Source organism: Cyanistes caeruleus, chromosome 15 (genome assembly GCF_971803275.1).
Source record: "Cyanistes caeruleus chromosome 15, bCyaCae1.hap1.1, whole genome shotgun sequence".
Taxonomy (NCBI): Eukaryota; Metazoa; Chordata; class Aves; order Passeriformes; family Paridae; genus Cyanistes; species Cyanistes caeruleus.
In genome coordinates this window covers 14,771,438-14,794,200 of record NC_141715.1, presented here as the reverse complement: position 1 = coordinate 14,794,200, position 22,763 = coordinate 14,771,438, and the positions used below count along the sequence as shown (strand labels likewise).

At 40.0% G+C, this 22,763-nt stretch overlaps 2 protein-coding genes and 1 long non-coding RNA gene across 23 annotated transcripts in view; 1 reads left to right on the top strand and 2 right to left on the bottom strand.

Annotated features, from left to right (window-relative positions):
* Positions 1 to 14,573, bottom strand: part of C15H5orf58 (chromosome 15 C5orf58 homolog) — a 72,974-nt gene extending 58,401 nt beyond the window's left edge. For 2 of the 8 annotated variants that reach the window (XR_015276620.1, XM_086851411.1), the window contains exons 1-2: positions 13,853 to 14,048; positions 1,918 to 2,115 (exon numbers count right to left, since the gene is read on the bottom strand). The gene's annotated coding sequence lies outside the window, so the exon portion shown is untranslated. Of the gene's footprint in view, positions 1 to 1,917; positions 2,116 to 13,852; positions 14,162 to 14,478 lie in introns of those variants that run through there. The other 6 variants (XM_086851406.1, XM_086851408.1, XR_015276621.1 and 3 more) reach the window with 5 other exon arrangements.
* The window catches only part of LOC147650396 (uncharacterized), a 33,747-nt gene continuing 24,925 nt past the window's right edge, over positions 13,942 to 22,763 (top strand). For 3 of the 14 annotated variants that reach the window (XM_086851396.1, XM_086851394.1, XM_086851401.1), the window contains exons 1-4: positions 13,942 to 14,068; positions 14,441 to 14,598; positions 19,254 to 19,342; positions 19,714 to 19,772. In XM_086851396.1, the coding sequence (XP_086707522.1) occupies positions 14,038 to 14,068; positions 14,441 to 14,598; positions 19,254 to 19,342; positions 19,714 to 19,772 (337 nt within the window). In that variant the 5' untranslated portion in view covers positions 13,942 to 14,037. Of the gene's footprint in view, positions 14,120 to 14,440; positions 14,599 to 17,737; positions 17,796 to 18,302; positions 18,404 to 19,253; positions 19,343 to 19,713; positions 19,773 to 22,763 lie in introns of all 14 variants that reach the window. The other 11 variants (XM_086851398.1, XM_086851395.1, XM_086851400.1 and 8 more) reach the window with 9 other exon arrangements.
* LOC111935734 (uncharacterized) lies at positions 18,727 to 21,762 on the bottom strand. Its single transcript, XR_002867843.2, has 2 exons — positions 21,504 to 21,762; positions 18,727 to 21,102 (listed from the first exon to the last, which is right to left on the bottom strand). It is a non-coding gene; the product is annotated as an uncharacterized LOC111935734 (long non-coding RNA).

Here is a 22,763-nt window from a genome sequence, read left to right as displayed (position 1 = left end):
AAGCTAATTCCCTTGCAGTCCTTTTACTGTCTCCTTAATGATTACTGAGAGTCCGGAAATGAGAGCAAAAAGTATTTAATTCTTTATTCAACATAAAATTGTCTTGATTTATACTCTTGAAAAATTAATAAAATGCCTCTGAGACAGTCTATCTCTGCTGCCAGGCTTGCACAAAGTATCTGCTTTATCTGCTGAGCTGTGCAGAACTGTAATAGAGAATAATACTTCTGCTTTCAGTGCTGCATTTACTGTAAATTTCCATTCTTCCAGGAAGCTTCTGACAGACATATTTAGCACCCCAGATCTGACTTCAGGAGGGGAACTTACCTATTATTTGTTCCACTAATACTTTTGAATAAAGACCTAGTAGTTGAATTTGGCGCCAGGACTCAAGACAGAGATGGGACCTTTGCAAGAGGCTGGAAAAAACCAACCCCTCCTGAGCTCATAATAAAGGTACCACCTAGATGTTCCTTCTGTACCAGGGTTCCTCTTTCCACAAACCACAGCAACATCCCATGCAGACAGGATAGGATTTGCATTCCCATACAAAGCTTAGTTGGGTGCTGCCAGATTTATCTAATTCTGCCTGATAAACAGCATCATAACTATCCTGTACTTCATTACCTGCCACGTATATTTAATTAAAACTAGCCAAACATCTTTGTTATTATCAGTGATGATGGCACAGACTTCACCACCAGTCACAGACTAAATGGTATCATGAACAGGATCCTTCACAAGGATCTCAGGGAAAAAGTAATGTGCTATTTCAAGGCTTTAAAACTTTATGTATATTTTCTTGGCAAACCACTCATTTATTGTTCTGCTGTATCCTGTTTCCTTATGATGTTACTTTTCTCTCCTGTGAAACCCTAGTCTGTCCTACCAAAGAGAAACACTGTCAAAACATGTAGATCCACACAGTTTAGGAAGGAGATTTACATCCAAGGTAATATGAACAAAACTGTGGATTCCACCACACCATGTTTCTAATGTTAAAAACATCAAGGAGGATTAAATGTGTGATCTTGGAGACTGGAGCTGCTGTTCAAATATTCCAGCCCTGTATTATTGATAATTGTTTTCAGCTTCAGAAACAGTCCTTGTTTGCTGACTTTCAAATAACCACTGAAGAAGTTAAGCAGCAGCCAGAACAAAACAGCTTCCAGAAGGCAGTGACAGTGAAAAGGAAGTCAAGCACAGTTTCTGCATCACTTTTTATCCCCTTACCTTCATAAAGCCTTAGCCCTTGAAGCTGGAAATGCTCTTTGCTACTCTCATGACATGGCTGTACTGCTGAGTTAGAACTTCCATGCACTAAAACCGCTAAACAGCCAAAATAAGAGAACAGCTGGAAAGCAGTTAGTGAGCAATGAACTTCTCTCACTTTACTACAAAAGCTTGAAAAGCTGTCCTTCCACTTGCCCACAAATCCAGATGCACACATATACACAGTGCATACACAAGTTTAGCCTCTTTGCATGTTTGCAGACCAGTTCAATATAGCACAATCTTTATCACTGATATGATGAAATGTCTTTGCAGACTTGCCTGTTACACACTTCAGAAGCAGCTGAAATAGGGCTCTGGTTGCCAGCAGGCTTATATTTTATCTTTTACCTCTGACTAACACAGCAGAGAGTCTATTACCTGCATTCTTCACAGTTGGATATTTTAAGTGTGATTTTGGGCAGCAAAGATAGAAAGCAAATTATTGTCTTTTTCATTCCTCTAAAATAAACCCACTCTCTCACTGGAGCTTATCTAGAAGCTTGAAATTGAACTAATGAATATGTCAGGAGAAAACACAAACTGGACAATAAAATGCATATGGAAAAGGCTCTGAGCATCCTTACCCTAGTACATAATTCAAAGAAGTTGAAATTAAATATATTTAAACTCTTCCTCACTTACCTGCACTAATAAATATCAACAGACCGTGTAACTTTGTTTCAGGTGTACCATCAGATGGACAAATATTTCTCTCCCTGAGTGAAGAAGGGATTTCACAGAAGGCCCCTTGGCGAGCCCTGCTCTGAGCCAGCAGCCCTCAGGGCACTCAGCTTCCAAAGCCTTTGTGTGTCAGGAAGGTTTCACAATATGCAGTGATCTCTAAAGAGAAAATAACAAAATATTTAATGTTTGCAATGCCTCATAACACTTTATTTCCCAATTTGCATTCAATTTCTGTCAGCGGCTTGCAGTATTTTCATCATCCTCCAGCCCAGGCAAACCCTGCAATTCCTGCTCCACCTGAATGAGAAACAGTGAGAAGTAGAAGGTAACTGCTTTAAAGAGCACAGCAAATCCATAAATACCCCTGAACTTGAATGCAACAAAAAGCCAAACTACAAGACATTTTTTCCATGGTTCATAAATACTAAATTGGGTACAAATAATAGAATTTATTATATATATGTTTTCATTCTGAAGGCTTCCACAGACATTACATGCAAATGTTCAATTGTAACAAAATACCAAACTCTGGACCATTTAATGACTTAATTGATTTTCAGAGGTGTCAGGCAGATTGTAGCTTTGCTTGTCCAGTTGTTTCTTCTGCCTAAAGTAAGATGCACTTCAGACTCTATTAGTTCATTTGCTGTAAATCAGAGAAAAAGGAAATAGAAAAGACCAGCAGGAGAAGCAAACATCAAGGTTGACAGGAATGTTAAATGAATTTTCTCCCAACATTCTGCTTAAGATCATTTCAGTAATAAGAGTGAAATAAATTCCAGACACTTTGTTCTTCAAGTGAAATATTACCCTTTTATTTTGCTAAAAACAATTCAAACAGAAAGGAAAGAATGGCTGCCAAAAGTTCTTAATTAACGAAGACCCCTAGTGAGGATGAAAAACGTACACATCCAACCTCTTGGCATTTATTATCATAGCTCCTGTCAAGACAGGAACAAATTGTTCAGCTACATTGCAGAAGTTTTTAATACAGAATCCATAAAATTTAATTCATGGAATAAACCTCTTGGCAACTACTTTCTAGTTAAGTAAAACTGGTTTCTTTCCAGATCACTGATCTTGTTTTGTAGGTAATTACATTTAAAAATTATGCTTTTTCTCAATATTACTTTGAAATATCTTTTTTTTTTTTTAATAGATAATTACATAAAAACAGGCTTCTCAGTTCTTCTGATATAATTTTTCATCAATATTTAATTATTCTAGTTACTCTCTATTAAAAGGGCCCATATTCTGGAGTTTCATACCAAATTTCACTGTGGCTAGGACTCCTCTGAGCCTTTTGTTAACACCTACAACAAAACAGATAACCAGATTTTTTCTTTCAAGGTAATTTTTTTAACAAGAATTCTTCTTTGTGCTAAATTGCTAAAATAAAAGTAAAATTCTGAGCGGAAAATATGTTCTCTCCTTGTTGTTCACCCAGAAACTAAAATGGATAGGAAATACAAACACACTATGTGCAAGAATATCCTGTTAGTGTCCAAGAATGTTAAAACTCCAGACATCAGATGGGGCTGTAGTGCAAAAGAGCCTTGGCATCCATGTGGGACTATGGAGGAGCTCCTGGCTATGCTGGCTCAGAGACCAACCCCTCTTGTGACTCTGCATCTTCCCTGGAGATCACTGCTCCTAACCCCTAGGACAAATATTTAAAGAGACAAAAACCTAGTTTGTGAGCTTGAAAGTTGGGTTAATTACTGAATAAATATATAACTAGAGAAGATAGAGGTGCATTTGGCTTATTTGACTAAAAATTCAAATGGATGTCCTGATCTCCAGCCATGAGTGGAGATAACTGAAATTTCCAGACACACCGGAAAATGTGCAGGATGCAAGATGTGACTTGAAATCTTATCTCATTTCCACTGACATGCAGGGATGTGTCCTGGCTTTAACAAGAGTGAGGAAGGCTCCTAAAAGTCTCTCTATTAAAACATCAATGCTCAGTCTGCATCCTAGAGGCTCAATATTGCCCCATTACAACACTGTTTCAACAGCCTGTGGAGCTTTAGTGACAACACCAGGCAAGAAAAGCAGCTGTTATCAAGGAAAAAATCACCCAGCTCACTTCCTTCTATTGCCTTTAGTCCAAGGTAAAAAAAAAAAAAAGAAAAGAAAGCAGTAAGGGCAAGACAAGGAATTCAGCTCCTCTTACTCCTAGAATAAGGCAAGTCATCTTTTCAAGGTGGATATGAATGAATATTAGTTCAGAAGAAGCTTCAAAGAAAACTACAAACACTTTATTCAAGCAAAGGCCCTAATTATCTCGTCACAGTTACAGTTGTCAGGAAACAAGGACAAAGATGCTGCTCCAGATGGTTTCTGCTTCCAAAAAGTTAGTGTATACCCACAGAAATAGGAGCATAACTACAGAATAGATGAGTCTTAGTCAGATTTAATCTACAGCACTAAATTCAAGGAAGTTACCATTTCAAATGTATTTTTTCATTAAAGACTTGAGTATTTCCTAATTTAAGGACTGCAGCAAATTCCTGTTTCTTCTTACCAGCTCTCCAGTGCCATTTGGGAATGACACCAACCTCATAATTATCCCCTATTATTTGTTTTTGACCCTTTTCATTATCTCTTCTCTGCTTCTTTAGAAAATTCATTTTAAAATTACTGATCTCACTGAAAGCCTTGATGTTTCACTGTGTTCTTCTATCCCAAATCTTTACTTTAGCACTCCAGTTTTCTCTCTAATGAAGATTTCAATCACTGTTTGCTTTACTGTCAACCACCCTGACTGGCTGCGCATAATGAACTCCCTTAACCGCAGGGGAAGCCACTGCGAGCCTGTCAGGGTTAATGGGCTCACGGGCTGCTGATTTCACTGCACGCTCTCCCAAAGGCAGCAGGAGAGTCCTGCAGCAGCCTGACCTCCACAGCCTGCCAGGAGTGGGAGGGCAGGAGGAGGGATGGCCGAGGGAGCCAGGCACGCTCCTGTGTTTTCAGTAAACACTGCCTGGAAAATGGGCCTGCTTTATAGCCCAGATTAGAGACTAAGATAGACAGATAGATAGAGAGCAGCTGGCTGGGATGGAGAAGCCCTCTGAGGGGAACTGCAGGGCTCACCTGGGGAAGAACATGCCAGGGAATGAGGCAGCAGTTGGTTCACAGAGCTGTCGAGCAACAGTGGTAGCCGAAGGTTGAAGTAGGGGTACAGAATTAAAACAGTGGCATTCTCCACTACCACCAAAGCTGTGCAGCTGCTCAGATCCTGCAGAAACCTACCTTCCTGCCTTCCCACAGCTGATCCTGCATCTGAGCCTCACTTGCTGCAGCTTCAGAGCTCCCTTTCTAGAATTTTTTGCGAGGGCAAGCACATTACAGGAACTGCAGCTCATCTAGGCACGTCCCAGTCACCACAGGCACTCTTGGTGGAGGAGCTGAAGGCAGGTCCGAGCTGTTTGCTGTGCAGCTGCACTGCTCAGAGGCTTGAACTACCCAGCCCCAAGCCAGCTGAGAGCCTGCAGTGTGTAATTCCTTCTGTCTCCACTAATAAAAGAGCTCGACTCAAGCTGATTTGTCTGCAGAGAAGAGCAACATGAAATACATTTGCAGACAAGCCACTGAAAAGGCAATGCAAGTTACTGCCTGTCTGCCAGAGAGCTGACCCAGCCTAACTGGAAACATGGGCACCAATGGCACCAGGACAGGATGTCCTGTGTGGGAAAACAATGGGGATGTGAAGCTTCTTTGGATTGGTTTGAGAATGAAGTTTTGGGAAACATGCAGAAGTATCTCAGCAAATATAATTACTATGTATGGAGCAGGAAAACCAGTAATTTCCAGGATATTTAGGCACATGTGGGTACAGAGACTGACAGGGGATTATGACTTTTCTCTTTCTGAATTCATAAAGGTGACATTTCACTGCAAAGAAAGCTCTGTTCATAGACTGATTTTGAAGGAAATAGCCTTGAGGTTGCTCTAATCCTGCCAGGGAGATTCAGTACAATAAGTCTCAGATCACACCACTGGATAGGAAAGCAGCTAAGACAACAGAAGCAGTGGGTAAAAGTCTCCAGTGGATTTGTGGGCCAGGTCCTCAGCTACCCCAAACAGGCTGCAGTGCTCTACCTGCAGATCTGAGACGTGGCTGAACTCTCAGTGTTTGTGAGACAGGGACATGGAACAGCCCAGAAATATTGTATTTCTCCACACTGCTGCTTTTCCCAGGAAGCTTCATAGCATTGCTTATATGAAATGCTGGAGTGAATCTGCATCTCTGAGATGTCTCATTTTCCTTAATGCTCACAGTTAACTGAAATATTAAATATATAAAGTGCCACCCTTTTATTATTTAAAGCCTAAATTAACATAATTACCATAATTAAGACAAATGCTTTTTCCAGTCTATTATGTCTTAGCTTTTCCTGAAGGCAGATTCATTATCTTCAGGCCAGCTTTTATCTAACAGTGAAAGCATTATTGAAATTGGTACCATTAATGTTCATCAAGACATGCACATCACCACTTACCTTGATATTACTGATTTCTACCCTAATTGTCTAGGTGAAAAATTTTGTGGCTCATTAGGAAGACCAAGTATTAATTGAAAAGAAAAAACCCCCAAGAAATAGAAAAGTCTGTACTAGCAAAACTAAAAGTAAAGAAATCTTTAACACAGATTGAAAATGTGTTAAAACAGTGGTCAAAACCATGAAGTCAAACTTCACTATGTTTCCAGTTTGGAATTTACTTAGACTACAAAAAAGATGAACAAAAGGGCTCACAGACATTTTTAACTAGCCAAGTGGGATACTGTAAGGAGATTTGCAGCACAAGCTTGCTCCCTGGCTGTATTCAAGCCCACCCTGAGATGCACCAAGGCCTTGCCTTGATGACAGTAGGCTTGGGGATATCTTGATTATGTCTCTCTCTCAGCTGCCATGATAAACACAATTAATTCAAAAAATGAAGTTCTGATGGGCTTCCCTGCAAAGCAGAGTAACTATGAAGACACACTGCTTGTAAAGGAGCTGCAGCACAACTCCTCTGCACCCACAGCCAGTGACTGAGGTTACTCCCCAGTACTCAGCCACCTACAGCTATCGGTACAGAATGCAACAGCTTTTATCCTTCAGAAAAAATAAATTCCAGTTTAACACTTCCTTTTGGTTGAGAACTCATATTACAGTGTGCACTCATAAAAGCAGTGCTATTTTATTTAAATATAATGTCTCAGTTACAGCAGCAGCAATATAAACTTTACTGAAAGTTTTATTGTCACATAGCATTCCTTGCAATAAAGGCACCTCAGCCACTCTGAATGCTCCTGGAGAGGATTGCTCTCGGGTAGGGTCAGGCTGGCAATAAGCATAACTCAGTTTGCCATTCCCCTTAGTATAAGAAAGTCCTTTCTATGTGCCCTACATGTTTTCTTCTTTCTAAAAAGCCCAAGGAAGTGCTCAGAGGTCTGGGCAGTGCAATACACTGCAGTGAAAGAAGGAAAGCAGAAGGACAGAACATTCTAGACGGACAAGGTTGGAGTCACTGCACTGCCACTGTCCCTACACATCCTCCAGGACTTTCAGGTTCCCAGACCATGAGTGTGCCCTCTGAACAATTCACTGTGTTTGCCACCACTAAACCTTTCCCAGCAAACCAGAGCCCTGGCAATCAGATACTCAGAGAGGATCAATTCTGGCACCAAAATTAATGTTCAGATTTCCAAAAAGTTTCACCACCATGCTAAAGTTAAGGGTCTTCATTTGGTGCTTTTTGCTGGAAGGTGAAAACTCAAGCTCCAGTGTGAGAGGCTGCCCACAGTCACAGTGGCTGCCCACTGTCAAATCTGTCCTTACAAATTAGTTCTTATCAGAAGTCAGACCACAGGCAGAAAGTTCAAGTGGGGTCTTTGTGATCCGGATAGCTGGTTTCCATTTTTAGGAGTAAAACCCATTAAAATATTCTACCCTGATTTTCTTTTCCTGTTTGGTGAGTTTGTGGTATGCCAGGAATGCCAGCTGTTCATTTAATACCTCTCATGACTGTATAGAGACAATATTCCTTTCACTACCTCATTACTGAAAAACTGGCAAGCTAAGGGTAGTGCAGAGCAGAGCCGTCCCATGGCAAGGGGTGCTGGCCACAGAAACATTGGTTTTCTGCTGCAAATGATCAATCTGTGTGGCAGTCACTTTGTTGGTCCACCTAGAAATGTGGTTCTGAGATTATTCATTTCTGGAACTGAAAGAGTGTTGTTAAGTAATAAGAAGACCAGCAACTGTCCTGACTCTTCTCCAAGGCAATTTTCCTTGATTGCTTAAGTAGCCAAAACTCTTATCACCTTTTCTGGAAGATCAGAAATGTGCATCTTTAGCAAAACACACCACATGCCAAGCTGGTTTTGGCAGACTTTATCATAAATTACCTTAACTTTCTATTACATTCATATAGAGTCCTTTACCCCAGCAGACAATTATTTGATTGATCCTTTTCCACTGTAAACAACCAAAACAGCCACTCTCATGATTCCACTACTTATATCAACAGGGCCTACTCAGCACAGCTGTTCAAACATTTGTTAAATCACTTCACAGCAAATAACAATATGGTGCAGCATGCCTGTTCCTCATTTCAACTTAACCATAGTAATATTTAGCATCCACTAAAAAAAACACATGCTGTATTCATAAAAAAAGACAACTTCATTTTAATCAACAGCAGCCTGCAAGTCTCAGAGGATAGTGGAAAGCTCCAGAGGTAAGTGGAGTCTTAAAGGCTGTGAAGGATGAATAGGCTTCATTCATCCTGAAACTGAATTCCTAAGAATGTGCACCCAGAAGTTCAAACAATCTGACTTTACACTTTGGTGCTCAAAGGCTGCACTTAATTCTGCATCTATTAATTTATTTTTTATGTATTGTAGCATAATCCACAATCCACTAAACATACCAGGAAACTGTTGTGATAGAAGAAAACAGTGAAAACAATGCCCGGCACCAACACATTAATGTGAGAAAACAGAGGCATGAAGTGACTCACTGAAATAAAATCATCTAAGGGAGCAAAATTCAATTTTTTAGACTACTTTGCTGATGTCCAAGCCACCAGACCTTTCTGAGTTCCCAAATGTGTCCTGATCTTCTACAAATTCTTCCTGCTGCACCCTTGAAATTTAGACAAGCAAATCTGAAAATTTTGTCTTACTGAGCTCTGAGTAAAGATGTATTTCTCTCCCTGCATCTCTCCCTTTCCTACAGGGACCTTAGCAAGAACTTTATAAATCACAGAAGAAAAGAAACCATCACCTGAACTGGCTCATGCCTATTCCTGTGCTCCCGCTCCAGGACTCCAGAGCACACTCTAGACACAGGTTTTAGATGAGCTGCTGCCTGGCAAAATATCAGAACCCTGTTACATTTTTACACAGCTGAAGTATCCACAGAGCCTGTCTTCTTGCAGAGTTCTGTTCAGTCTCTTTGATAAAGATCTAGTGCAGCCTGCTACTTACAGAAGAAAGAAGTAAAGCTGCATTCACTTGGCAGCACGAGACCACAGCTCCTTTCTCAGGACAGCTCTGACAACACACTCTGTGTCTTTGGAGTCCATCCCAACTTGTTTCCCTCTTTTTATCTTCTCTTTCTAGAGTTATATTCAATTGACAGAAATTTTCAAATCTTTCCACTGTTCTGTTTTCCTCCTTGAGAACTGCACAAGGCATTTTTCAAGTGTCAAAATTAAATTAAAGATTCTATTCCTAGGACTAGATTTCAATATGAATGTATTACAGAGACTTCCAAATTACAAACAGCATTGGAGGATATAAAAATCTAGTTGTGTAGAGTGGTATTTTTTAGCATTTAGGCTGTTATCTCTCACTGGAATTCAGTATGACTAAATTCTTTTGAACCATCTCAAAATGATAAACCATAGAATATAGTATTTATCTATGAAAATACATAAAGATTAGACACAACCCCTTTTAAGACCACAGTGGCATCTGTGACCTCTTACAGATTTTTATAGTTATTTATTCAGTTGACAGTGTGTATTTGGAGTGTATACACAGCATGAGGAGTAGATCTCATGAGTGATACAACTTTGTTCTGAGGACTAAGGAAATGTAATATTGGAAGTTCTCCATGAACTGTCTGAAAAGGTTTTCCCCAAAGGTTTTTTGGGGGGGGAGCAAAACAGAGAAATGTGTACATGCAGTTTGGGTTCAGCAAAGACCAAATCTATATTGCCTTTTCTATTTCAAGGTTTCTTATTTATTTAGAAACCTAATTTCTCAACCTCTAGTTTGCATGCCTTTGACAACTTTCATTCACACCATATGCAAATACTAAATGTGTTACTGTTAGGAGTAACACGAGATGATTTATTATTCATTGAATCAGATGAATCTGCTAATTCCAGAAGACTCTAGTTTTGAATTCTATCAATATTTGCATTACCAGTAACTGGAGTCAGCTAAGCATGTAGCTGGTTCAGTTTTATGGAGGGCTATTAGAGGGGGTTTAGTTTTGCATATTGAATGTAGACTCCTTTGGGATCTCTAAGGAGACTGCTGACTTTCTGCTCTTCCCTTGGCCACTTCTGGCCACTGCTGGAGGCAGGATCCTGAGCTGGAGGGACCCCCAGTCTGACTCCATGGAGCTTATTAAACATTACACAGGTATTTTATGTACAAAGAGCAGACAAAAGTCATTTACACTCTGTATTAGCTGGGCTCTGCTTCACACTGAATATCCCCCATTTTCCGAAGCAAGACTGTAGTTAGACAAGAATTGTTAAATAGCTAAATTAGTTGAAAATATAAAGTGAATCACTGTCACCTCTCCAAGCACAGCACTTTTATGTAGGCTTAGAAATATTTTCTGCTTATATTTTTGCTAAACTCAGAAAAGCATAAAGCAGTTGTAGCCGAGGCAATGCCATGAGAAGCACTCCCAGAGCAGTAGGAGCGTGCACAAGGAGCTGGAGCCAGGCTCAGGGGGCTGCTGGAAGCAGCACAGCCACAACCCGAGGGGATCGGCTACACCCTTGAATGCGCCACTGCCTCTCCATAAACACCCATTGTGCTCTTTCAATTAACAACACATCTCAAAGCTGAAAACCATGAATGTGTATGCTTGGAACATTTAATTTGGGAAATTGGGAAAGCGTGCTCATCTCCTGTGGCTCCTTTTTCTCGATGTTATTCCTTAATAAGGCCTCAGCATTTCACAGCCACTGAAGAATTCAAAGAATGCCTATAACCAAGATACCACCCTGATAATTAAAACTAAATCCTTGTTCTGAAAGAATTCTGTAGCAAATCTCAAGTCTTACACTCAGAAACTTCTTTTCAAGCCAAAATATTACACTTTTTGTTTTCTAGGCGATGTCTCAGACCTTTTTTTTTCTTTTATCACTCCTCCCCAATAATTACTCCATCACAATGAAACTGTATTATTATTCTTTCATAACTTACAAACTCCAGTTCCCAAGTTTTGGTCTCAAGGGTTTGTTCTCTGCTTGCTGGGTTGCTTTTAGAGTATGGCTATACCTGTATTTATCACAAGGGAGAGAAAAGGAAAAGGGAGGAAGGGAAGAAATTATAAAGGGAATGGTGGATGAAATGAATTGCTGGACTTATGTTCTCTTCGGGCAAGGAAGATCAATCACTGAAAAAAATGGAGAAAACCCATCAAGAATAGCTCCCACACACTTCACCTACTTGAAATGTACATATTTTCCATGATTTTTCTATTTTTCTGGACAGACAGATGAAAACCGAAGCTCTGGGAGTTGTCACACACAAAGACTCTGATCTGGAATTCTGTTTAGCACCCCAGGACCGGCAGGAAGTCAAGAAAGCCTTTTGGCTACCAGCAGTGAAAATGCTGATGCATTCACACAGAGAAACAAATGTGGGCACAACATCTACACATAAATATTTCAAGAAACCTGCCTCCTCAATTCAAAAAGCTAAGCCTTGCCTCACTATTAATGTTAGAGGGAAAAACTTATAAAATTCGTCATAAAACCCCATTTCCCTGAATACAGCCACCAAGTGAATTTCCCTGAATACCCCATCAAAAAAGAGATTAAATCACACTTACAGTCATTGATCACTGTATGAAATATTACATTTGTACCCTCAGTCTTGTATTGAAGCACCTGACACTGCTTATAGGCACAATTTGTGAATTTTATGCCTATCTGAATACAAAGGGTGTCTGTAAAGGAAAATAAATTGATAAATACAGTCATATCAGAATTCTTCAGTTCTCTGGATTGCCACCAAAAGTTTCAATTTTCAAAGCTTCTCCAAGCTTGTTTGGCTATAAGACTTCACAGAAGGGGAAGAGTTTGTGAAATAACTAAGCCTGGAGCTCAGAAACTACATCTCATTTCAAAAATGTCTGAAATGCTCTCATTTAACAGTTTCTGAAATGAAATACAGCAGACTTCCAGGGCTGCAACATCATCTCTTCATTTGCAATGCAAAGTTTTACAAAAGCTTAATGGAATTTAAGCTGTTTTTTTTTGGTTTGTGTTTTTTTTGCTTTTAAATCCAGAGAATCATCCTTCTAGATTCTCAGAGACTGGCCCTGGCAATGAAAAAGGAGGCTGAAGTACTTAATTTTTGTTAGATACCATATCTTAGAGCAGTGTAAGACAGAGGATCACCCTGGAACTTGCTGCTCATCACCTCAGTAAAAAATAGTCTGCAGCACTGCTGTTTCACAGACATTGACATGATCTTTCCAAATGTAACAAATTGCTTTACCTTATGGGACTGTGGCATTTCAAAATATGCCCATTTGCTTTCTTGCATCAAAATAAAAAATGTCTAGTGTATTGTTACACCTTTTCAGTAGGATTATTAAGATCTAACAATATAGATGATGAAATTACTTCTTTGCTTGCTGGCAATTAATGTTGAAACAGCACAAGATGTAAGAGAAGGAAATACATACAGCTTAAGAGTCATTTTCCTGTGCTATAAAATGCAGAACTCTCTCTGCTGTCTTACCTTTATCACAGTGCTGTGGGTGACAACGCTGTAAAATATGAGGAATTTTTGTTGTTGTTTGTAAGGGGTTTTTTTGCTTTGGTTTTTTAGTTGGTTGGTTTATTTGGGTTTTGTTTGTTTTAATTTGGATTTTTGCTGGTTTGGTTTGGGTCACCATGTTTTCAAACTGGTTTGTGCAGACTGAGAGTACTGAGATTCCAATAAAACAAGAGTTTGGAAAATGAATTTCAGTTTTATCTCTGGTTTCTCAGGCTTGAGAGCCATCTCTGCAACCTACGAAGCTGTTTCGTACCATCACAAGATTTGTGATCTAAATTCAAACCAGGAGCTCTAAAAAGCAGAGAGATGCAGCCAAGCTCTAAAAAGCCAAGATTAGCTACACTTTTGTTTAAAAAGAACATTAAATTCTGCACCTGAAAAGCACAACTGGGCTCCATATGAACTCCCTTGGAGTAAAGACCCAGTTTTGCTCACTCTTGTTCTGTTAAACGGAACCGTGAGTAATTCAAACGTTTCATTTATTTTGTAGGATTGGGATAATGTTAAAATAGTATGAAACTATGGCCTGAAGTGCCCGTTGCAGGGGAAGAACCGAAGGCTTGGCTGGGGTCGGAATTCACCCTTTGGGTTTATGGGTGGAGCAAGGCCAGCACTCCCCACCCGCGGGGAAATACCGGCACTGAAGGAGCAACTTGGGCATATCCAGAACAATCTGCCCAGTGTTGTGCTGCTCATCACCTGCCCAGCGGCACTGACATCCTTTCCTTCCCCGTCTCCAACCTGCTCTTTCCCCCTGCAGCAGGAACCGCCGCGTTCCATGAGCGAACCATTGTCTGAGGGCAAGGAGAGGGCTCGGGAGCAGGACCCTGCTGAGGGATAGGGCCGGTTCTGTACCTCGGCACACGCAGGGGCTGCTCCGCTCCTGCTCGCACACACGGGACAGCGGTGGCACTGGGGACACTGGGGACTCTGAAGGCACTGAGGGCCCGGGCACCGCCGCAGCTCAGGGCCGGAACAGGCGGGAAGGCAGGAGCGCTGTGGGGGCTCAGCGGGAGCGCTGTGAGGGCAGGACCGGGCCGATGGCGGCTTTGGGGGCTCAGCGGGAGCGCTGTGAGGGCAGGGCCGGGCCGATGGCGGCTTTGGGGGCTCAGCGGGAGCGCTGTGAGGGCAGGGCCGGGCCGATGGAGGCTTTGGGGGCTCAGCCTGCCCCAGCTCCGGCGGCTGCAGGGCCAGCAGTGCCTGCGTTGGCTCGGAGACATACACCAGGGAAGGGCCACAGCTCAGGGTCATGGCCAGCTCTTGATCTGACTTTGCTCTAAAGCTACAGTGAAACAGAACCTTCCTGCAATTCTCTTCTAGGTGTTTGCTACCCTTGTTACTTTACAGACACACACACGCACATACATACATACATACATATATATATATATATATATATATATATATGAGGTTATTTATTATGAGTTCAGCCTCTCTCTGCAGTGCTTGAAGACCGATGCACTGTTTCAGTGGGCCCTTACCTGTCCTTTCCACCTCCAGACTCCAGAGTTTGGTGTCTCTTCCCAGGCCCTGCAGTACCACAGCCCTGTTCTGGGTCTGTCACTCCTGCCCTGATGCTGTGGGGATGGTGCCCTGCCAAGGTGAGTGCTATTACACTGCTTTGGCACAGCTGTTTTTCATGACAAATTTAGGTTAGCTGTGACTTTTACCCTAAAGTTTCTTGCCATTTGAAAGATACATATTGCTAGCATGGTTGAAGGGTTTTTCCTTGGAATTCAGTTTAGCTGGCTGACTTTTACAGGGTCCTTATTTCCCTAAAAAAAAAAAAAAGTATGTACCTTCCAGCCTTTTCAATACTTCATCCCTTTTCTGTCATAACCTAGAACAAACTGTGTCAGGTTTTATAAAATTAATGATTCATTTTAGCACAACCTGGGTTGCTCATTTTAGTTTCTCATATTTGACCTAAGAAAAAAAATTACTAAGTTTTTGATCACAAAAATACTGACCAGACTGGTAGGCTTTACAAAAGAGACCCTTCGAGGAGATCAAATCTTTGCACACACTTGTCCATTTTGTAAATACACAAATGTCCATTTCATAAGTAAACATTCACTGGTTTTGTTATACCAGCGTTCTTTAGCACTACCTCATCCATTTTGGTTTCATCCAAACAAAATTCACTAACTCAGCAGCTGTAAGTCAGCTTGCTGGAGTAGAAATACTGAGTGGAGAACAAAATGATTTAAAATGAATACAGGGATGCTACTGGAAAAGTGACATATTCCAGAGAGGACACTGGAGGACAGCAAGTGTGATCTAGTCTAGAAGGGAGGGACTGGACTTCCTTCATCACATAATGTCAAATGAGGAAAATATAGGAAGTAATTTAAATAGAAATTTTATATGTAAAATGGTGTGAATTGTTCATGGTATGGAAATGAAGGAAATCTGAGCTGCAGAACAAATGGTGTGTGGAGGCTCTGCACTGGAAGCTGAATCAATTCCTAGACCAGAGCTGGTTGGTAACACGGGAATAGCTGAAATTTCACTTTTACAGGCATATAGTAATTACATGCAAAAATGTGATTTATGAGAACACTTCGGTGTTTACTGCTTATCTCCAACTGAGCTTTAGAAGTCCTGTTGAGAATAACATAAAATGTAACATTTTTTTCCTGTGCAATAAACAGTAATTAGGAAGCAATTTTAATTTAAAACCAGCTAGAGTGTTGCTATTTATAATAACGAACACACAATGACTAAGTGTACAGTATGAATGAATAAGAGATTAAAAATATTAATAATGAAGAAACATTAGTAAAAGTATTGCATTTCATTGCATGACACACTCAGTACAAATCCTTAGATAGGTTTTACAGGTTTAATTGCTAATTTCAGTTCCTAAGTAGGCAGCACTTGAAGTTATACACTTCATCCTGCATCCTTTGCTTTCTGTCCCAGTCCACCACATTGCCACGTGCTTTTCAACACTTATCTAGCTTCCCTGTCATTCCTAGTCTATTTAATTTTATGTTTTGTTTTAAAACTATGGGGCACAACCTATCTACTTAAAACTTGATGCCAACCTAAGAGCCTTTTGTTGAAATACTCTTTTAATACTTTATTGTCCTTACTTTACTGTTCTGTAAATTATCCAGACCCATTACTGAGGCAAAGTCAGTGTTTGAGCTCCCGTAAGTTGTTCCTATGCATGGCAGAAAGAAGAGCTTGTATTTTATTAATCTGGCTTAAAGTAGATCAGAGGTGGCATCTCTCTGTAATAACTCTCTGGATATATTACTAAAGTGATAATATAGGAAAAGACAGAAAGAAGAGACTGTGGTAAGCTTAATTCTACCTTTCAGTTCCAGTTTTTTGATGCAGAATTGTCTTCCAAGTATCTTCTTAGCTTCAGTGGGAAGCAATTTAATTTTAAATCTTCAGAATGGCAAGTGGGGAATCTCCGTTGTTTGGGAGACAATTGTGGTTTTTTATTGACTGATAATATCAGTAGAAGAATTACAACCATGGGTTAAAAACTAAAGTTTGAAGGCTGGAAGATTAAAAGAAATGGGAGTTAAAATAAAAACAGCAAGACACTTGGGCTTTAAGGCAAATCAGTGAAAAGGGCCAGGAGGAACTCTTCAGCTAGTGATTTCTCCAGTAATGCCTGATCTGCAGCAGCCTCACCATCTGTTGTTTAGGTCTAAACATTTTGAAGTCACAGTATATTTTCCTGAAATACTGATTTATTTATATTTTAAATGAATGTCTTCCTTCAGCATTCCCCCACAAAACTCAAGCATTTGCAGAGACACAGAGCTGTTTCTGTCCTACCTAAATTGAGCAATACATTAAAAAAACCCCAACTGTTCAGCAATTGTCAACATCTGCCATTTCTATGTTCCATCTTAGAATACTATTCTACTTAGAATTTTTCTAAGTAAAATTCTTACTGACTGTAGCTTTAGGTCTGTCCCTCTGTGTCTTCCTGTAACTGGTGGTGGAGGAGAAGGAGTTCCAAAGACTGACTGGGTTGAAACTAATTGGAGAGGAGTCATCAGTACTTTGGGAAATTGGACATATGTTAGGCCAGTTTTGATTTGCCTTGAAAAAGCTGATCCACTAAAAAAACATGCATGCTGAACAAAAGCAGAAAAATCAATCCTCCAAACAGAATAATAATAAAGAAAAAGCACTTTGTATTTTCACTAAATTCCACAATATGGAACTGCCATCATGGCTTCATTTAAAGTAGACCCACTGCCTTAGATACCGAGCTTCACAAACTTGTTTGCACACTTTGTGTCCCATTTCTCCTCTTTAGTCCTGGTTTTAGGACTAAAAAGACCAAAAGACCCTTTCTGGTACTAGCTGAATAAAAGCTTCTAGAGCTAAAGGTGGTGTGTCCATTATGTTGCTGCATCAAGGGTGTCAATGACCAGAGGTAAAAACACAACCACTTAAAAGCCCTCCCAAACCCCTACCCTAAACCAAACTGAAAAAATGCATTGAGTTCTGCCACATAATAAAATTGTGTCTTTTTTTATAGCAAACTAGTGTACCTTGTTGCATGGGCACAACATATCTTAGATACATAATGACCCAAATGAGTCATTTTTTATAGCATTGAATATAATCTTTGACGTGACTTAATGCAACGGACTACTGTTTTGATTAAGGCCTAGATTACCTTGGCCTATCTGATAACTTCTACCAAGGGCTAATTTTCACAATAAAGATGGGTTTTTAATCAAAGTTTTCTACACCCTGCAGAAAAAGCTTTTGATATCATCTTTATGAGGATTACTGGCTGCCTCCTCCTGTGTGCAGGGTAAGGCCATCAGCCTCTTTGATCAGCACAGGAAACAAATCTCTGGATTTGCTCTGCGGGAAGGATGCAACTTCCTAGTTCTCTACTGTTGCCCTGTCCTCTTACAGCTTCTTGTATAGCAAAACCATCACCTGAATAACCCCAAATCTGAAAATTCATCTCAGAGACAGCCTCCTCTCTCATGAAGGCAAACTCAAATTGCTGAGACTCTGTCAAGCTTTCACAGAACAGTAACATACATTGGACTCGGTTTCCTCTGTACCACATGAGAAAAGAAAAACAGCTTGACAGCAAGTAAATATTTAATTTATATTTCATTATCAAACTCCCTAGATACTGGAAAGAACCTGGAAGAATTATCTATTATGTTGAGAAATGCAGTTTGAGGCTAGTATGCAGAGTATAAATTATGTTCCATGTTTAATTAATGACATGAAACAACTTTCCAGAGGAGTATCAGTTACACAGAACCTCGTATGACCTGTGCCTCTTTCTATTTTTTGGGAGATCCCAGAGACAGTATTCCATGGATCAGAGCAGCATGCCTGAGGAGTGAGCTGGAATGTGAAACAAAGAAGTCCCTGCCAAAGCAGTGACAGCAGAAGAAGGTGCACAGAGCGAATGTCCTGCACTGGCTGCAGGTGTCCTGGAGCTCTCCTGGAGCAGAGCTCCCATGGCTTGGGCAAGCTCAGAGTTCTGCTTTCCTGGCTCCTGCTCTGATCTGAGCCCAGCCAGCAGTCTGCCCATAGATGTGAACTCGAGCCGTGCCTGGAACTTCACCTTGCATTCCCTTTAGGTGGTTGAGACAAATCACCTCTCTCCTGGCCTGGCTGGTTTCCCTCAGCCCACGCTATCTCCCTGAGCTCTGTGTGCTCCAGCACTGCAGTGCCCTAGGGCAGGATTAGGCCATTTGTTTATATATAAACACATGGCACACTCCTCCTCCTGCACAAGTGTTTGTTTTTGCATAGCTGGCAGATAACAGGGCTGTAAATTTTATTGCTAAATATTATAAACATAGATCTATGATTTTTCCCCCCCAAGAATTGTGGTTTGAGTTGGATTCTGTTCTCATTTTTGCCAATTTTTTAACTGATTTACCAATCATTTACCTATGTGTGACATTAGAGTAATACTTTATGGGTTGCTTTTCAACAGCACTGACATTACTTGTGGGTACTGTTTAACATAATATAAGCAATTAAAAGGAAAACCAGGCTATTTTTCATCAAGATGCAAATGAAAATGATTAAAGTAATACATAATTTTCTATTTAATTCCTTATTATATATATCCCTACTGTATAATGAACATGACATTTTTCCAATGTTTTTACAAACACGACTATTTGGTTTTTTTCCTCTATTCTTTACATTACTGGGTCAGGTCTTTTTCCAGAAAATCTCTCTATCTAAATTACTATTAACACATATTTCTTCCCATTGTTTTTCCTTCTAGAGTCAGAATTTACCACCACAGAGAACAACTACTGCTGCATTCTACTGTTCCTTCTCCATATTGTCTCAAACTGCTTGGGATTTTATGAGGTAATTCCAGTACTATCACATCACACTTGAAACAGAATATCTAAAATATGTGATAGGAGTGCAAGAGTTTGCTCTTCTCTCTGTAGCTTTGGACACCATGAAACCCCTTTCCATATATGTTCCCTTTCCATTACCAGGATATATGGGACAGACAAACTGTTTCAGAACACAACTTTACAGATTTAGAAAGATTTTCGAAATGAAAATTAATCATACATACAGAATGTAAAATGTAATTCTGCATGCTTCACTGTAATTTTCAACATTCTAAGACCATTAATATTCATGATCCTATCTTTTTATGCTTGGATTTTTAGGTTTCGTGTGCTGTCTATATCTGAAATGGTATATAAAGTTATTTGTATTTACAGTGTCATCGCTTGCTGGTACTCACATGATCGTCTGTTACAGAAGTGTTGCAAACAGCAAGGTAACAGAATTAATGCAGTCACTAACTAAATACCTCAGACAACAGGAAATGCATTTATATTTGTATCACCAACTCAGCACTGGAAAATCTCTTTATAAATGTACATTATGAATGTGAGTAATGTCCTAGCAGGGTTTAGCTATTCCATATAGCTCTTCTGGGTTTACCTTACAACTACTAGGTGGTGCATGCTGAATTAAGAACTATATTTCTTGTAAAGCTCACCTTTTATACCATGGCAGGTATAGGGTACACCTGTTTACCAGCACTAATCAGAAGAAACTTCAGAATGATCAGGGCTCTTAAAATTTTGGCTCATTCTGAGAGTGTTTTCTGCTCAAATAATAACGGAAAAGTTAAAGAGAAGACAGCTTCTACTGAGTCCAAAAATCTGGATAATGAGGATAATGTGTATATATATACATACACACACATGTTTTTGTAATTAAATTCTGCTATTGTAATTCTTTAAAGAGTAGTTCAGCTTAACTAGGCCTGTTCAGTGGGAATGTGTGTTAACTCCTTCCTACAGAAAGGTAAGGAGGACTTATTGTTTCTTAGGGGGCTGCACCAAGGAGATAATTACAAGCTGTAAGATATAATTACATGAACAGGGGATGGAGTGCAGGGCAAAGAGGGATGGTGGTTTTTCCAGCAGTACCTTTGACTGCAGGATAGGGAACTGCACTGAGTTACAATTTTTAACCAAGCTCATAATAACCCAGGTATGCTGTCCTCTCTGTGACTGTCAGCTGTCATGGTAACACTGCTATGCAGGATAAAGAGGAATGGATTTTAAAGTCTCTTAAAAGGATCAAATCTGACTTTTGCTCATACCCTTGCCGGTGATTTTTTTAAAGTGATCTCATACATTCATTTGTAACACCAACTTACTGCCTCACCTCAGATATGTTCATTCATTCCAAACCTCAGTTTCCAAATGACCAAAATTCAAATACATCCATGATATGCAGGAAGCTGGCACTTTACAGGGAAGCATAATGAAGACATTTTTATAATGCATTTTCCTTCCTTTGGAAGCAAAACATACACTGGACACAAAGGAAAACATCAGTCTGCATTTAATACATACAGAATTATTCTCTGTCATATATTAGCACTGTTCAAATGCAAGCATAAAGTAGACAGAGCACCAAGTTTGTAGAACCAATTCCTATAATTGTAATTGCTGTGAGACACTAATTGTCCCCACTGCAGCTTTACCAGGCAAATGGACTTCTGTGAATTTCTTTGCTTCAGTTGAGCTGAGCTGCCATGTTCAGAACACCTCTTGCTTCAGTCCCCTTCAGTTCCAGCCAGGCAGATTCTCCTAAAAAACAAGCAAACAAACAATTTAGTAAGAACCTAAGGAAAAGCTTGTGTGCATGAGCAAAAGAGCCGACTCTTGGGCATTATTAAATGGCCTTTGTTTTTTCACTGTATGTGGAAAATGGATTCAGTCTTCCCTGGAGTTACTGGCATTTGTTTGCTCATTGTTTCAGACTCAATCCATAAGCTTTTAAACTTGGGCAAGACACGTAGGATGCATAAATCTTGTATTTTGTTGTGGTCAGGGCATTGTGAGAGCATAGGCAATGGCTGGTATGGTCTCATGATATCTTTTCCCACTCTCTCCTGGCAGGAAAGTACAGACTGATGATAGATTTCAAGAGTCAATAGTGACTTTTTTAGTGTTTTAAAATTAAATAACCAGAAAAAACATCTAAAAACCTGCAACTTCTGGCAGATTTTTCAGGAGGTCACTTTGTAGTATCAGATAAAATAGTCCTATGCTGGAAGTGTGAGCAAATTTGGAAAAAGTAGTTCAAAAACTCTGTGATAAAAAACTGGTTTTCAGGTGCATTTTCCTTTTAAAGAGTAATTTAGAGAAGGAGGATATTCTTTTATTTCCAAGGATGGGAGTAAAGAAACCATGTTTTTGATCAGAGGGTGATTTCAGTTGGGTGCTGTAGTTAGGACAATGGGCTCCATCTGGAGACACAGCAGAGTGCCATTTGAATGATTGCAGCAGGAGCAGATATTCTCCACCTGAGTTTAACCTACAACTACAGTTAGTGAAATACTAAAGTTCCCCAGGCTCTAGAACCCCACAGAAACTCTAACCAACAGAAGTGGATGGTATTATTTCACTGTGTGGAGTACAAGCAGATGCATTCACTTCAAATTAGTGAGAGTTGTAAACCAGCAATTGGAAAAAGCAGTAAATTCTGGCCCTTTACACCAACTCTGATGCAATTTCATCGGCAACCTTTAAAACTGGGCTGTTCCCTTGTTTGTATTTAATTACACAGGCATTTAATTTTGATTGTTAATTTGTGCACAGCTCATTTTCTCTGTTCTATCAATGTAATTATCCCATTTGCGTAAAACAACTGTCAGGTCCAAAGTGCCTTGTGTCTCCTTTCCAAGCCGAATGTGCATCTGCAGTTCATGGTTAAAGCTTGTAAAGACCCAGGGGACAGAGTAAATCTTGGGTGCTCACTGCTCTCATTTCAGGTGTGAGCCCTGATTCAGTGTCAGTTGCACTGTGGAAAAAAGTAGTAAGTAAGAAGGACCATGGAAATTTGTATAACAAAGTCCATCTCCCTTCTCCCAACACACACCTATTTTTAAAACTTTTGATGATTTGAAACTGCTTGAAATTTTCTTTTTTTCTTTTTCCCTTGGAAGATGTGATGAAAGTGTCCTATACAGCAGTTACCCAAATACAGAATTAGTCTGAACTGCTGTGAGACCATGGATGAAGCTTTGTGACAGATGCCTTGGTGGCAGTTTTAGTTTAAGTAGTTCCAGAGTTATTTCCCAGTCCCTGTACAGTTTCATGCTTGCTCCACAAAGTGCTGCTCCTGCCATTAAATCCTCCAACTTACTATAGGAGTATGTGAAGCAGTCAGTGGATTCAGGATAAAATGCACACCACCCTTGCTTTTTGATTTGGGTTGTTGTTTCTTTCTTACTGGGGAAACATTG